Source organism: Eulemur rufifrons, chromosome 17, assembly GCF_041146395.1.
Source record: "Eulemur rufifrons isolate Redbay chromosome 17, OSU_ERuf_1, whole genome shotgun sequence".
Taxonomy (NCBI): domain Eukaryota; kingdom Metazoa; phylum Chordata; class Mammalia; order Primates; family Lemuridae; genus Eulemur; species Eulemur rufifrons.
In genome coordinates this window covers 50,015,683-50,030,255 of record NC_090999.1, presented here as the reverse complement: position 1 = coordinate 50,030,255, position 14,573 = coordinate 50,015,683, and the positions used below count along the sequence as shown (strand labels likewise).

General features: G+C 39.2%; 1 protein-coding gene and 1 pseudogene across 1 annotated transcript in view; one reads left to right on the top strand and one right to left on the bottom strand.

The window, feature by feature from the left end:
* IQGAP2 (IQ motif containing GTPase activating protein 2) overlaps positions 1-14,573 on the bottom strand; it is a 278,338-nt gene that overhangs the window by 126,449 nt on the left and 137,316 nt on the right. Inside the window, exons 4-5 of the mRNA XM_069492248.1 lie at positions 7,702-7,779; positions 4,188-4,264 (exon numbers count right to left, since the gene is read on the bottom strand). Coding sequence (XP_069348349.1) covers positions 4,188-4,264; positions 7,702-7,779 — 155 coding nt within the window. The remainder of the gene's footprint in view (positions 1-4,187; positions 4,265-7,701; positions 7,780-14,573) is intronic.
* On the top strand, positions 463-2,419 carry LOC138398368 (S-phase kinase-associated protein 1 pseudogene; annotated as a pseudogene).

Below are 14,573 nucleotides of genomic sequence, written 5' to 3'. Positions count from 1 at the left end.
ATTGGTTAAATTGTTTAAATGAATTCAATTTTATAACTAACATTTAAACACTTCACAGGAGTTTAATAACGATTATAAATCTTTAATACATCAGGCACTACACAGGCAAAAAGTATTCTTCTCCATGCATAAAAGGCCTCCAGACATTAAAAAAAAAAATCAGTGAAGTAACTTTTGAGCAAGGTTCTCACTTCTTTAACTGGTTCCTTTTCATTGCACAGGCTTTATAACATTCCAAAAGCAGCCATGAAAGGAAAATATGACACGTACAATACACACATTAAGTCCACAAACACCAAGTTATTTACCGTGGTTTTCACTTGGTGTTGAGAGAGCAGGTATTTTAGCTTCTCCTTTGACATTCTTTCTGAATTTTCCAATGTTCTCCACGATGAGTATATCTTACTTTTTTTTTTTTTTTTTTAGTAACAAAAAGATAAACATTTCTTTAGAAAAAGAATGATGCCACCCACCACTCAGGTGAGTCTGTCTACACTGGCAAAGTTTGAGAATTTCTTCTGGAGCTACTGTAGTGACAATCACCAGTGTTTGGGCTTCAGAATGCCACTCACAATGGGATCAGTGAGTGGTGGGTAACGAAACCGGGGTCAGAAATAAAACGACAAGGTGAGGGGCAGGCCGGAAACGGGAAAAGCAGAGACAAACAGGAAGCAAGGGCAAGAACCCAGGCGATCTTAGGTTGTGAGGCCCAGTCAAGACAACAGGGAAGGAGACACATTTGGTGAGGACCAAGAACTAAGTCTGTAGATCAAGTCAGGCCCACAGGCTGGGGCAGGCAGAAGGCAGTGCCTGGAGAGCTTAACTACCTGGAGGAAACTCCCTTCCTGGCTCCTTAGCTACAGTCAGAATCTCTGACCTGCCTAATTTTCTACCAGGTAATGACAACTCTCTATACCAGCGATGCTGCCGTATTTGCCACCAGAATACAAAAACTAAAGACACGTTTGTTCATTTCCAGCATGCGGCAAGCGCAAACCCACTGTACGTATTCAAGGATTGCTACCCGGCTTCCAAACGTGTCTTGCCCAACAGAGTAGCATATCAGCCTCATTTGAGTGACTGATCGCATTCTAAATCACAACAGGAAAAAGTCGTGATAGAAAAAAACCTCAGATACACTTGGGACTTCTCAGTTCCATACTGTAATTTAGAGTAAAGAAAAGTGAAGGGGAGTCCCTCAGGGAATGCAGCTTACCATTAATAAATAAGATTGCTTTCAAAGATGAAAGGTCCTACTTAAGGTCAGATCTGGTGAGCGACAGGGTCCAAGGGGAATCCCCTCTGGGACGTAACCGTAATGGAGACATCCATAATGAGTCACCGAATGACTGAGAAACACAGCCCCAGAAAACTTCCTATCGCATCAACATTTGCACAAAACAGTAAGCAAGAAGTTCTTTAGCTTTGTTTACTAAACTGTTCAAGCCATTGTTAAAACTAAGGCAAACATACATTTGTAAGCCTCACTGCAGCTCTATGTCACTCCTTTAAAAGAACAGTGACATCACCAGAGAGGAACTCAACACACACCATTTGTTTATAAGCTGCTTAACATGAACGTCCCTGGTGTCCACATCGGGAAATCAATTTCAGCTTACACAAGACACCCCATGAGCACGCTACAGATTTGGAGATTAGCACTATGATGCGTGGATATGATAATGACATTAAATAACGGTGGCTGGCTTAGCAGGTCACAAAAGGACTAACTACAGTGTTAAGGGATCATTCTAGGCTCTGCAAAAATAATTTGATAAAGATTATTGGGCAACACTGTTGAAAATATTCCTCAAAATAAACACTTTTGCACAAGAAGCTTTTAGAAAATCTGCTGGCAGAGTGGCCTTGTCCTCCGCCTCTCTCTTCTTGTGCTGACACTGCCCAACTCTGTCTCTTTGAGACTGAACACCAAGCCTTCGATTAAGTTGCAGAGTTCTGACGGAGAGATAGTTGAAATTGATGTGGAAACTGTCAAACAATCTGTGACAATCAAGACCATGTTGGAAGATGTGGGAATGGATGAAGGAGATGATGACCCAGTTCCTCCAACAAATGTTAACGCAGCAGTATTAAAAAAGGTTGTTCAGTGGTGCCCCCACCACAAGGATGACCCTCCATCCTCCCCAGGATGATGAGGATGATGAGAACAAAGAAAAACAAATAGACCATATCCCTGTTAGGGACCAAGAATTCCTGAAAGTTGACCGAGGAACACTTCTTGAACTTATTCTGGCTGCAAACTATTTAGACATCAAAGGTTTGCTTGATGTTATGTGCAAGACCGTTGCCGATATGATCAAGGAGGGAGATTCTCAAGACCTTCAATAGCAACAATGACTTTGCTGAAGAGGAGGAAGCCCAGGTATGCCAAGAGAAGCAGTGGTGTGAAGAGAAGTGAAATGTTGTACCTGACATTGTAACACTAAGGATCGTTCCAAATACTAGTTGCGCTGCTGTTTACAATTGTTAATATTAGACAAACAGCAGACAAATCCATCGTATTAGCAGAATATTGTCCTCACTGCATGCGTAGTTTGAGTGCAGATTCCAAACCTATGGCTGACTTTCTTCCATCGTGATTGTAAGTTTCTTTTTTCTTTGCTCTGAATAAAATGAAACTGTGGGTTCTCTATAGAAAGTGGCATTTTGGGCTTTTCCTCTTTTTTGTAAAGCGTTTTCTGCCTAGTTTATTGTCCAGTTAGCTTTGGCGACCTTTTAAAAGTTGGCACTGCACATAAAACAACTTGCATTAAGTTTTCTGAAATAGAATAAAATATTATCATGAACTGGAAACTGGAGAAAGGCTACTTGAAGCAAATGTGCTCAGTGCGGGGTATCAGGATGCCGTCCAGCCTCCTAGACTCAAGGAGTACCACTGGTATTGATTAGCCCGTGTGTCACAGGGCTCCTTAAACTGGATCTAAGGACTTCTTGAAAAATTATTTTTAATTCTTATAGCTTTGAATATATTGCCTAGGGACTTGGTTGCCACCCAGTTTGTGTTTTTTTTTTGGGGGGGGGAGAAACATAACTGGACAGTTTGTTAGTTTTTCAATTAAAAAGACACTTAAAAAAAAAAAAAACAAGAAAGAAAACCTGCTGGCATAATGATACTCTAGCCACATCTGAAGAGGCAGGCATACAAGTTTTTTTTTTGAACCAGTTGTTCTAAGTTATCAGAATATTTTTAAAAAATCGTAGCAAAGATGCCTACATTTGGTCTGTATTTCCAGCAACTGTCATCTTGCAAAGCAATCTCTTAAGTACTGACTAGGGGAAAAAGTCAAATTATATGACATAATCAAAATTCTTCTCTAGAAGGCCAACATTGCCATGAATTATTATAGAAACCTTTTCCTTTGGAGAGGAAAAGAGCCAGGAAGAAGTTAATATAAACCTTGAGGCAGAGAACTCTGCCAGGAAAATGACTTCTAGTGATAAAAATACAAGGCAGATGTTCTAAAAGTAATTTAAAATATAATTAGACATGAAGTCTCCCAACCATTACCTGTGTGCACATAATAGCCACAAACTGGATTTTTAGAATCATCTTTGTTACCATCAAAAAATCACATATCTTCCAGGCCAATAATATATAATATACTCTGAACTAGCAGAATTTCAACATTTTCAAAAATTAAGTTCTCAAGCAATTGCTTTAAAAATGACCGTGTCTTGATTTCACTAATTTAACACAACTTCTGTTTCCTCTATCCTCAGGATACAAGTTCTATTGAACAAAACATCAAAAGAAACCATTCTTACATTAGATTTTCTTAATCTATGGCAAGAATTGAATGAAATTATAACTTTAAGTGCATTAAGTCAAGATTATAATGATTTCTAAAGCCGTTCATGTATTAAATTTTCATTTATAAACTAGATCATAACTCAAGAATATGGTTTATGTTACAATTGGATTCATAGAACTTTCAACTTAAAGTTTTCTTTATTACACTTAAAGGTTTTTTGTTAATTTTCTGGTTTTCTACTTTGAGTTAGCCTTTTAAAGAATCAGAAAAACATTTTTCAAGTATTGTTTTTATGTGACAATTATTTCAGTTTTGTACCAGCTAATTCAAAACAACTGAATCAAATAAAAAGTCCAAGTGTAGTTTTTTAAAATGTATATCTGAGAGAGTCTTTTAGTTGTATTTTTCCCCCACCTTAGTGCATGAATGCAATATATCATCCTTGGTATGTTTTTCCGATCATAGACATCTGTGGTTTCTGGATAAAATATCTGGAAAACAAAAGAAACAATGTTTATTGTATGTCTTGCTCTCAATTATTTTAAGTATTCAAAATAATCCTACTTTGATTGTCCTTGCTATTCTATAATTATATAAACACAGAGGATACTCCAAGTCGTTGCCTCATCTTGTTCTGCTGACAGACCAATCTCTACATCTGGACCCCTACCTGACAGCAAGCCTCCTTGTGGCAACAGGAGAACAGTGGTGTTCAGAGCCAGCCAATCCAAGAAGGCCATGTGCACAGTGCTGGGTGGCAGTGTTTTATTTCATGATGTGTGAGTCTACGTAGGCTCTGCCTTTGGTAGCCCTCTCATTCCTATGATGGCCCAGGGGTCCCATCGGCCTGAGAAGGGTGGCCTTCTTAAAGCCACTTTATTACATTGCTAAACACTTGACCACACAGTTCCATAAAGATGTGGGGATGCAAATACAACATACACACACGGATTTTTTATTTGCTTAAGGTAATATATTTCACTGAATAAAATCTGAAAAGTATACAAAGTATGAAGGAAAAATACCTATGATCCCACCTTCTGATTGTCACCATTAGCATTTGGTTTATTTTTTCTGGTCTTTCTTTTCTGTATGTGACCCTGATTTTTTATGCCTATGAAAGTGTGCATGTGAAAACAAAATTGTACTTAGTGTAAACCTATTTAACACTTAATAGAACATAACAATTTCCAATTTCCTTCAGTATTCTTATAAGAAAATTGTTTCTAATAGATGTACATGATTTTTTCATATTTTTGAACCATAGCTTAACCAGTTCCCCAGGGCTGAACACTGTTTTGCCCCTGAAGTTTTCACTATTGTAAGCCACTGCAGTGAACATCTCTACACTTTCTAAGCATCTGATTACTTCTTTTGGTTAATCACCTAAATATGGAATTACCAGATTGAATGGTCTGAACAATAAGGCTTTTAATAAATTTTCACACTATTCTTCTTAAGCTTGAAATTAAAAAGCCTGATAAAAAATAGATATCAGAGTAGGTCAGCAAACTTCTCTTCCTAAGCACAAAAAAAAAGAGTAATCAAGCTTGAAGCTTCTAACATAATATCACGATAAGCATGTTGACATTACTTGCTTGCAGTAAATATTTTATAAAATTTGACGTAAAAACTAAAATTAAATCATGTACCATATGGTAGTACTTGGTACTCAATGCAATTTTCTATCGGATGTTGAAAAAAGCACAGAGAAAAAGAAGCAAAGTTTCTTGAGCTACAAAATGTACAGTCACTAAGCATTTAAAGAAACGTCTCTAGCCTAGTAAATTTCAAAAGCCTTTCCAACTTTCCTTTAACACATTTGCTGTTAAAGTGTCAGTGAGAAGAGGATTCCCAAATTCAGAAGTGTTACCAGGTTTAAGGTTCTTCTACATAAGCAGAGAACAACTACAACCCCCTTCCCCTCCTTTTTCTTTCAACAAGAATCTTTTATATTTCTCCTGGAAAATCACTAGGAATGTATCTTCCTTTAGCAAGGAGATGGGATCAATTTATAGTTCCCCAGAATGTTTTATTCAGCACTGTACTTCCAGCACCGAGCATGGTGCTGAGCAGAGTAAGCACTCAATGTTGATAAATGAAGGAATGCCAATCAAATGCATCAAAGTCAATTCAGTGTACTGTTAGTCTCTTGCCCCTGCAAAGCAATATATTAATGACTTCATAGTAAAATTCAGTGTTAAAATAGAATCTGCTTTATAAGATCACTTGTTTGGCCCAAAATAGATAATTTGACATGGTTTACATCGAATCTACTGAGCAATGAAATTATCCTAATCTGATGTTGTCTCACATAGAAAAATCCTGTTTGAATTCTTTTTATTAATCTCTTTACTATTCAGTACCTAGTTAGTACTTGCTAAATCACAATGCAGAAATATGAATTCTGTATTACAGCTAATGCCCAGAACGAAATAGTATCTAATGCTCTGGCATTTTAGGAGAAGGAAAAGTAGTCTGATTAAAAATGGCAGAACAAAATAAATCAAATATTGATCATGAGATAAAATGAGACCAAGCTAAAACAGGTGTGAGCACAATTAAAAGTAGGCATCCATAATTTACATTAAGGAATCTTTTATTTTTGTAGGGGTGGATATTTTTAATTGCAAACCCAGCTTAATAATACCACCACCACAGGACTTCATACATCAGTAACCTCTCCCCCTGCCCTCAACTGGACCACTCTTAAATAATTTCTTTAAAAAAGCTGAACATACTAAGCAATACAAAAGAGTGAACAATGGATACATATGAAAACCTGATTGATCTCAAGGACAATACGCACAGCCGAAAAAAATCAGTCTCGAAAGGTTACCAACTATATGACTCCATTTATATATCATTCTCAAAATGACAAAACTACAGAGATGGAGAACATATTAGTGGTTGCCAGGAGACAGGGTGGGTGCAGGGAAGCAAAGTAAAGGCCCCCTGCTCTCTGGTGTCTGCTTCTTGACTGTGGTGATGGTTATGCAAATCCAGTCACAGGCTAAAACTGCACAGAACGACACACACATTCACTCAAATGCATGTAAAAATGATAAAACTGAATAAGGTTTGTGGTCTAGTTTATGTTAATTCACCAATGTCAATTTAATATTGTACTACAGTTATAAGCTGCTACCACTGGGGGAAGCTGAATGAAGGATACACATAGATGTACTATTTTTACAACTTCCTGTGATTCTATAATTATTTCAAAATAAGAGGTTAAAAAATAGTTCTACAATTTTTATCAAATATAATTATTTCCTCATTTCCCCCACATGTCTAATCCTCTCACATGCTTTTGCGTGCCTACTATTCAAATTTAACAAGCACTGAGTGTTTGCTGAATGAATTTTATTTGGGAGAGCTATTTCAGGATTAAAAGCTATCACCCACCAGGCCTTTCAAATTTAAAATGACACAATGACTTATAATAATTTATAAAAATTTGGGGGGATGGACATGCTTGACTCGGGTGGGACAAAGGCAATATATGTAACCTAAACATTTGTACTCCCGTAATATGCTGAAATTAAAAAAATTGTGATAATTTATAGTGATATATGGTGATCGAGACTTAGACTCTTAAGTATAAATATTAATAGCAATATAAAAAAGAGAGTTGGCTATTTTAAATCAACCATCTACCAGCTAAAGCTTGTTCTGATTCTATTTAATTTGTACACACTTTAATTTACACACACTTTAATTTATGTGTACAAGCTCTCAATCTTGCACGTACCTCATTCTGAGTTCTTGCCATATATCACTTTGTATAGGCCTTTCCGTATTTTTGTTTAGTGCTCACACTTCTCATTCCCATGTTAACATACCCCAATCTGCCAAATCATTTTCCATAGCGAGGCGTGTGTGCACCACCCCTTTGCCTTGCAGGGTCCCGCACCTAAAGGCTTACCTTGGGTAGCCCAATAGACTCCATCGCTCTCAACCACTGGACGGTATTATCCGTGTGTCGGAAATGAAGGCCGGACTTCTAACGTGAGGATGGGAGGAAGAAAAAGGAAAGAAGGGACCACACAAAAAGTGAGTCATTTGTAACAAATTTCTTCATTAGCAGGATGCTTTTCAATTGTGCGTCTAGAACAGTTACTAATGCTCACACAAAGCAAATATAAAGACACAATAAAGGAGACTGAACCGTATCTTGGCAACTTCCCATCCATCTGTGATGGACCATGACAGTTTCCATAATTCACACATTTGACGTAAATTCTGAACTAGAATCTCAAAAACCATTTAATGTCTAACACGCCTAAGGATGTTTCATGAGACACGTGTATATGTGCGTGGGCGTGTGTACACACGGTGTCAAGGTTTTGGCAACCCTGGCCGAGAAGCCTAGCAACTTTAGCAGAAATAATTTTTAGAAGACTAAATGCTTTTATTTTCTTATGATGTAATATTTCTGTAGAAAAACCTGGAAAATGTAGCAAAATACAAAGATGAAAACAGAAACCATCCCATAGAGGTAATTTGAATATATACTCTTCTTATAATTTAACCCTAATTTTGGCCTTCTATAAAAAGTAAACCTTCAGCAGAAATGTTTTATGAGATCTTTTCCTACCTGTATAATAAAAATAGTCTACATCTTCCATTCTTCCTTATATTCCTAACTAGATAGCCGTTTCTTCCGCAGTCTGTAAGTATAGCATTCTTGCCTGTATCTCATGAAGATCTATCAGGTAATGAACCAAAGAGCTTTAAAATGATCTTATATTTTTTATTAATCGAATGCATGGCACAATGTTATTTTTCATTTTTGATAAATGTACAAAAAAGTAACTATAGAAAAGTTCATCATATAACTAACATCCAATGGTTGATAAGAATTCAGAAAGTCTGGCTTTTCTGTGGGGCCACCTTCTGTGACCTTCGACAATCTAATAGTTTATTACATAAAAGGTATTTTCATGGCTGTTAGAAATTATAAAGTATAAGCAAATCAACATTTGACAAATGTTTATGCCTTTTTAATGGTGGCCACTGTTTGTGACTGGACTGTGTTTCAAGTACTTTATGTAAGTTATCCAAAATTTTCAAAATACCCTGCAAGGTAATTATCATTCCCAATTTTTAAGGATGAGGAAAACTAGGCCAAAAAGATGAAGTCATTTGTCTAAAGTCAAACAGCTGTTAAGTGGCTGAGTTGGGATTCAAGACTAGGTCTCCCTGGATCTGAAAACCTTCTCTATGCTAATCCCCCCCAGAGAAGAACACAGGACCTAACAACCTTTGTCTATTTTGGGGAAAGAAAAAATGAGCTTGAGGAAGCTAGAGGAAGGGAGAGTGGAAAGAAAGGGAGGAAAAGGAATAAAGAGAGAAAGAATGAGAGCACAAAGATTTAACATCGGACCACAGTGCTTGAGTGTTCGTAACTCAGGATACATTTCTTTTGCTTGACACAAACAAATCTTAGACAGTGCCACTCTGCCATGGAGGAACAGGACAGAAACAATTTGCAATTAACCCTAAACCAAGACAAAGATGAGGACTCTGGGCATCACAAAATAACTAAATATCCTCCTCTTCCAACAACATGACCTACTCTAGTTTCTTTACTGGTGACAATCTAGTCCCCATTCAATCTTCCTACTTCCTAGATAAAGATTATCAAGACACCAAATTGATCCTGCTTCCTGGCAACACCCAAAAGAAACCTGGTCTTTGCTTCCTTAAATCCTTATTAATAGAATCACCCAGAACAAGTCCAAATCTACACTAAGCCCCTTGCTTCTCTCTGTGGCTCCATGCGTTTGCCTTTTTTATTACCCCAACACGTTAAATAAACCTAATTTTGTTTGGCCACAGGTGGATTTCTGGGGTCTTTGGCTGGTGGGCTTCAACAACCCCAAATTATGTAACAAAGACATACACCCATCTAACTTAACTGGTCATGTTAGTTAAGTATAATAATCTCAGTACAGTCCCAGATAGTTAAGTATAATAATCTCAGTACAGTCCCAGATTTCTCTGAACCATGGTTCCTCAGCCATAAAATGCTCCTTTGAGTTGCTGAATTAAATTGAGAAAAAACAGAAAGTATTTAGTTGCAAAGTACACCTAAGAATGCGGTAAGCGTTAGCTATTATAATTATTTCACTACAAGAATGAGTATGAAACTTTTATCATTTTCAATGTCAGAAAAAGGTTTACCACTTCATGTTAAGAGGCACTAAAGAAAAAAGTGGTTAACTTGGTCATATTTATACAAGAAATGACAGATTTCAAATCCTTCATCCATTTGAAACACCTGAGAAACGCTGACTTTGGACCCCTAGGGTTCATGTTTGCATATTTAAGAAGTACACTTTGGGGAGTGAATTGCAGCAATAACATCTTCAGTCTACTGAATTTGCTTCAATTAGAATGAAAATGATCTTCAAAACAGACAGAAAATATTCTCAGTCCATTATCTTTATTTTTATCGAGTTTTTTTCACTAGTCCTATATATTAATATTATACCAGGTGAATGTCTACAATCAGATTTAGCCAGGGGTTGCTTTGTTCCATCTACCTAATTTCTTTCGGGTATAGAACCAGAAAGTATGTGCTAATTTTCCACTGCTGCGCTGTTGTAACACCAGCCAACTGGTTCTTCTAGTTTAAATTTCAGAGATGAGGAATTTTATTCTTTGGATGCTGACTTCCTCCATATCAGAAGAACATTTCAAACTATGAGGGAGCATAGAAATCAGTAATTATCCTTATTTGCTTATTTTACCGATGAGGAAACTAAGGGCACAAGTATGTAAGACACTTGAGAACCTAACTTGTTAGGCTCAGGGTTAAAATTCCCTTGCAGAACCCCTGACTCCAAGAACAAAGATTATGTTCATCTCACTGTTCAGGTGCCTCCGGACAACCGCCGAGTCTACACTCACCGGGTGCTTACATCTGTCAGGCATTGTGCCAAGTGCCTTGCATGGACGGTCACATTTGCTCCTCACAACCTCTCTACAAAGGCAGGTATTGTTATCAGGTTGAGTATCCATTATCTGAAATGCTTGGGATCAGAAGTGTTTTGGAATTTTTTTCCAGTTTTGCAGTATCTGCATTATACTTACCAGTTGAGCAGCCCTAATCTGAAGATCTGAAACCCAAAATGCTCCAATGAGCATTTCCTTTGCACATCATGTCAGCACTTAAACAGTTTCAGATTTTGCAGCACTCTGGAGTTTTAGATTAGGGATAGTCAATTTGTATTCCCACTTTACAGGTGAGGAAACAGGCTCAGAGAAGCTACGTTAGTGGTGAAGCTAGACTCTAAAGGATTTTGATTCTATAGCTCACTCTGCTAACCACTATGCATATGCCTTCCCTATCTGAGTAACACCTAAATATTCAACAGTATTTCTTATAAGCCTGCAATTATCAAGGTGCTGTCCGGGACGCCATTCTTTATCTTTGAGCCTAGTCAGGCTGCGTTCTCTCCAAGGAATGCCCATCCTTCCTCCTCTCTCTTGCCCAGCCCAGTCTGCTCGGGAGCACTCTCTAATCTCTCAAGCCCACACCATGGAAAGCTTCCTGGCCCTTAACCATCCCACAGTCCCTTTAGAATGGACAGGATGGCTCCCTCCCCCTCAGTCGCCCCCCACTGTCCACCCAGCTGTCTTCTCCTCACGGCCATCCGTCCACTTCCAGCTCCCTTCCAGGATCCACCCTTTGTTTTTCCAAATTCACTTCTTGTCTGTGCAGGCCACTGCCACCTGTCACCTGGACTGAATTACCCCTCATGGACTGTCTCCACCCTCATCCTCCCTCCTATTTATTCCCCACATAGCAGCAACTGATCTTTCTAAAGCACAAACTGTACCACGTCGCATCGTGATGTCTCTGTTTACGGCTTCAATGGCTGCCGCCTGCACTTGGCATGAAATCACAGGTTCTTCTTGGAGCCTATATGGCCACATGGCGTCATCTCTGCTTCCCTCCTGGCCTCGTCCCCCACCGCTGTCCCTCTCTGCAGCCTTTCAGCCACTCTGTTGTGGGCAAGCTATTTTTTTGGACTGTTGTAACTTGCACAAAGATGACTTTCTTCCCAATCTTCCAGCTTCAGAGCAAACCTCTCCTCAGAGATGCCCGTCTCCTGCCCGTTGCTATCTGTCTATAATGCCAGCTTCCACTTCCTTCAGATGCTCATCACTATTCACAGCTGCAGGTTTCCCTACAGTCTGTCTCTCCATGTAAGTGCCATGAAACTAGGCCTGTGTCTGCCCTGCTCACTACCCTGCCGTTAGTGCCCAGAACGGTGCCTGGCATGCAGGGTGTTGGTAAGTGTTGCATGGGTGAATGAATTCTACTCTCTATATATTTCCATCGTGGCACAACTTTTTATTTCCCTACAACTTTATTATAATGTATTATATTACTGTTTATCTATGTATTAGAGTAACAGTTCCTAAACCTTAGAAGTATATAAGAAAAGAACCACCTGTAGGTAATTTATTAAAAATATAGCTTGCTGAGTCTCAGGTCAAGACAGTCTACCTGACTCAGCAGCCCGGGGTGGACCAAGGAGTCCAATTTTTACACACACACATCAGGTGGTTCTGCAGGAGGTTTGAGCATCATACTTAGAGGAAGTGGATCACACTCCAAGCACACTGGATAAGTACCAAATAAAGCATAAAAGAAAGAAATGGGGTACTTTGGCTTACAGGATACTATTGTCATTCATTCCTTCACCCAACAGCCATTACCCCAATCACCCACTATGGACAAGACCCTGAGCCACTCACTGGGGACAGGGCAGAGCAGGCGTACACGGTTCCTGCCTTCTTTACAATGCACTACGGCATGTCCAAGACAGTGTCAGGTGCCATAGCACACATGGCACAGTCACGTAACTCAGGCCTTGGAAGGTTTAACTCTAACACTTAGGACATCTTTCTAACCCTAAGTTAATGAGGGACCAAAGTTGCACATAAGCTGGCGGACAAAGATAACGGGGCGGCATGAAAGCTCCTGTCTGCCTAACTGATGGCTGTCAGAGCTGTTGGTGCCAACACTGAGTCCTTCAGGGATCAGGAACACAGCCGTGCCCTGGGGACCCTGTGCCTAACAAGCGGGTCGTATTTCATGGCTGCAGTCTAGGCAGACCCTGCGGCGAGAGCCCAAGTTCACGGAATTCATGGTTTCCAGATGGCACTTCAGGGGCTGGGCCTGGGTGAGTGAGTGTTCCCTTGTGCTTCAGCATCTCTGCCTCAGCCCCGTGATTTAGTGCTCCTTAGAAAGCACCACGTGACGGGCTTTAGTTCTGAAGAACAGAACAGGAAGTCGAGTTGCCTGCTCACTAATATTTGTCTCCTTTCATTTTTGTATAGAAATGAGAAGGCCCTAAAATAAAATTTTATGATTACTTGGCAAATCACTAAAAATTTCCATCGAGAACACTAGGCACTTTCAGGGATTTAAGAAAAAAAGGAAAAACCTCTCTCTCCAGTGACTCCAGAGGGGTTGTTTCCAATTTTTCTTTTGGCTCAGCAGCATGGGGGAGGGGGAAGCCCCAGGCCGCGGCCAACAGCACCTCCCTGCTACTGCCTCCCTTCTTCCTGGCCCTCCAGCAGCATCACTGTGGGGCCACCCAGCCCTCCAGGGGCCTGAGGGCACAGCAAAACAGGACACTTCCCTCTCTCATCATGTTTCCTTCAGGGATGTCATCACCTGCCTAGGCCCTGTGGGTATTTTATTTCACAACGAGAGACTGAAAATATTTCCCCTGTGCCCATCCCAAAGAGAAGCTGCTGTTCATTTAAACAGTAGGATTTCTGATGCCAAGAGCAGAAGGTACCTGCTAAAGCTGCCAGGAGGCAACTGCCTTGAGGGCCCAGAGCTGATCTGGAAGGAGACACCTATATTCAAGGCACATGATGTGCCAGGAAGAAACAAGACCTAACCCACACTCAGCTTTGACGCTTGCCTTCCAGGAAGTGCCTACCTTTCCAGCCAGACTCTCACAGTCCACAAAGCCAAAAGAAATTACCCACAATCTCCTTTCAACGCAGCCTGGATTTAGCCCAATTACACTCTAACCCTACCATCAAATCTACATGCATGTTAGTAGTAACAGATCTGGACCTTAATAATAACCATAATACAAGCAATGGAAAAAAGATAAGCCATAGTCTAAAATGTGGGCAAATGCTTATTTTGTGGAGGAGGGATACAGATGGTTTTTTTCTGTGCTTGTCTGAATTTCTAAAAATACTTCTCAAAAAGTTTTTTAAAACTTTAATTTTGGCTAAGTCATTGTTTTATGAAAGTCTTTTGAAAGGCTATAATGAACTGGGTCTCTGGGGTGAAACACATGACTTCATGAACTCAAATTTACTTTAACAAATGCAAACACTTTTATTTATAACATTATTCAAGGCAAAAACTGTTGCTCAGTTACCTTTCTGATTAGGCTAGGAAAACAGACTCACAAGAGATCTGTCAAGTGATCTTGTCTACAGTTAGCCTTAATGATTACTCAATCATTTGATATAAATTCAATACACATATTTTTAAAATATATTTTGTTTAAAGGACTGAAAGGTAGTGTGAATCATGCAATAAATGGAAAATCATTCCCTTTTCAACTATCCTCAATTACTGTCCCTGCAATTGCATGATAACTTTATTTGCAAGAGAATACTTTTAAGGATACTTGAAAATCTACAGATAGAAAATACTGATATCAAGAACCACATGTATTAAGAAAACAAAGAATCAAGTTTCCAAGAAGCTTCAGAAACCTTGACCCATAGTAGATAAGAGGTCAC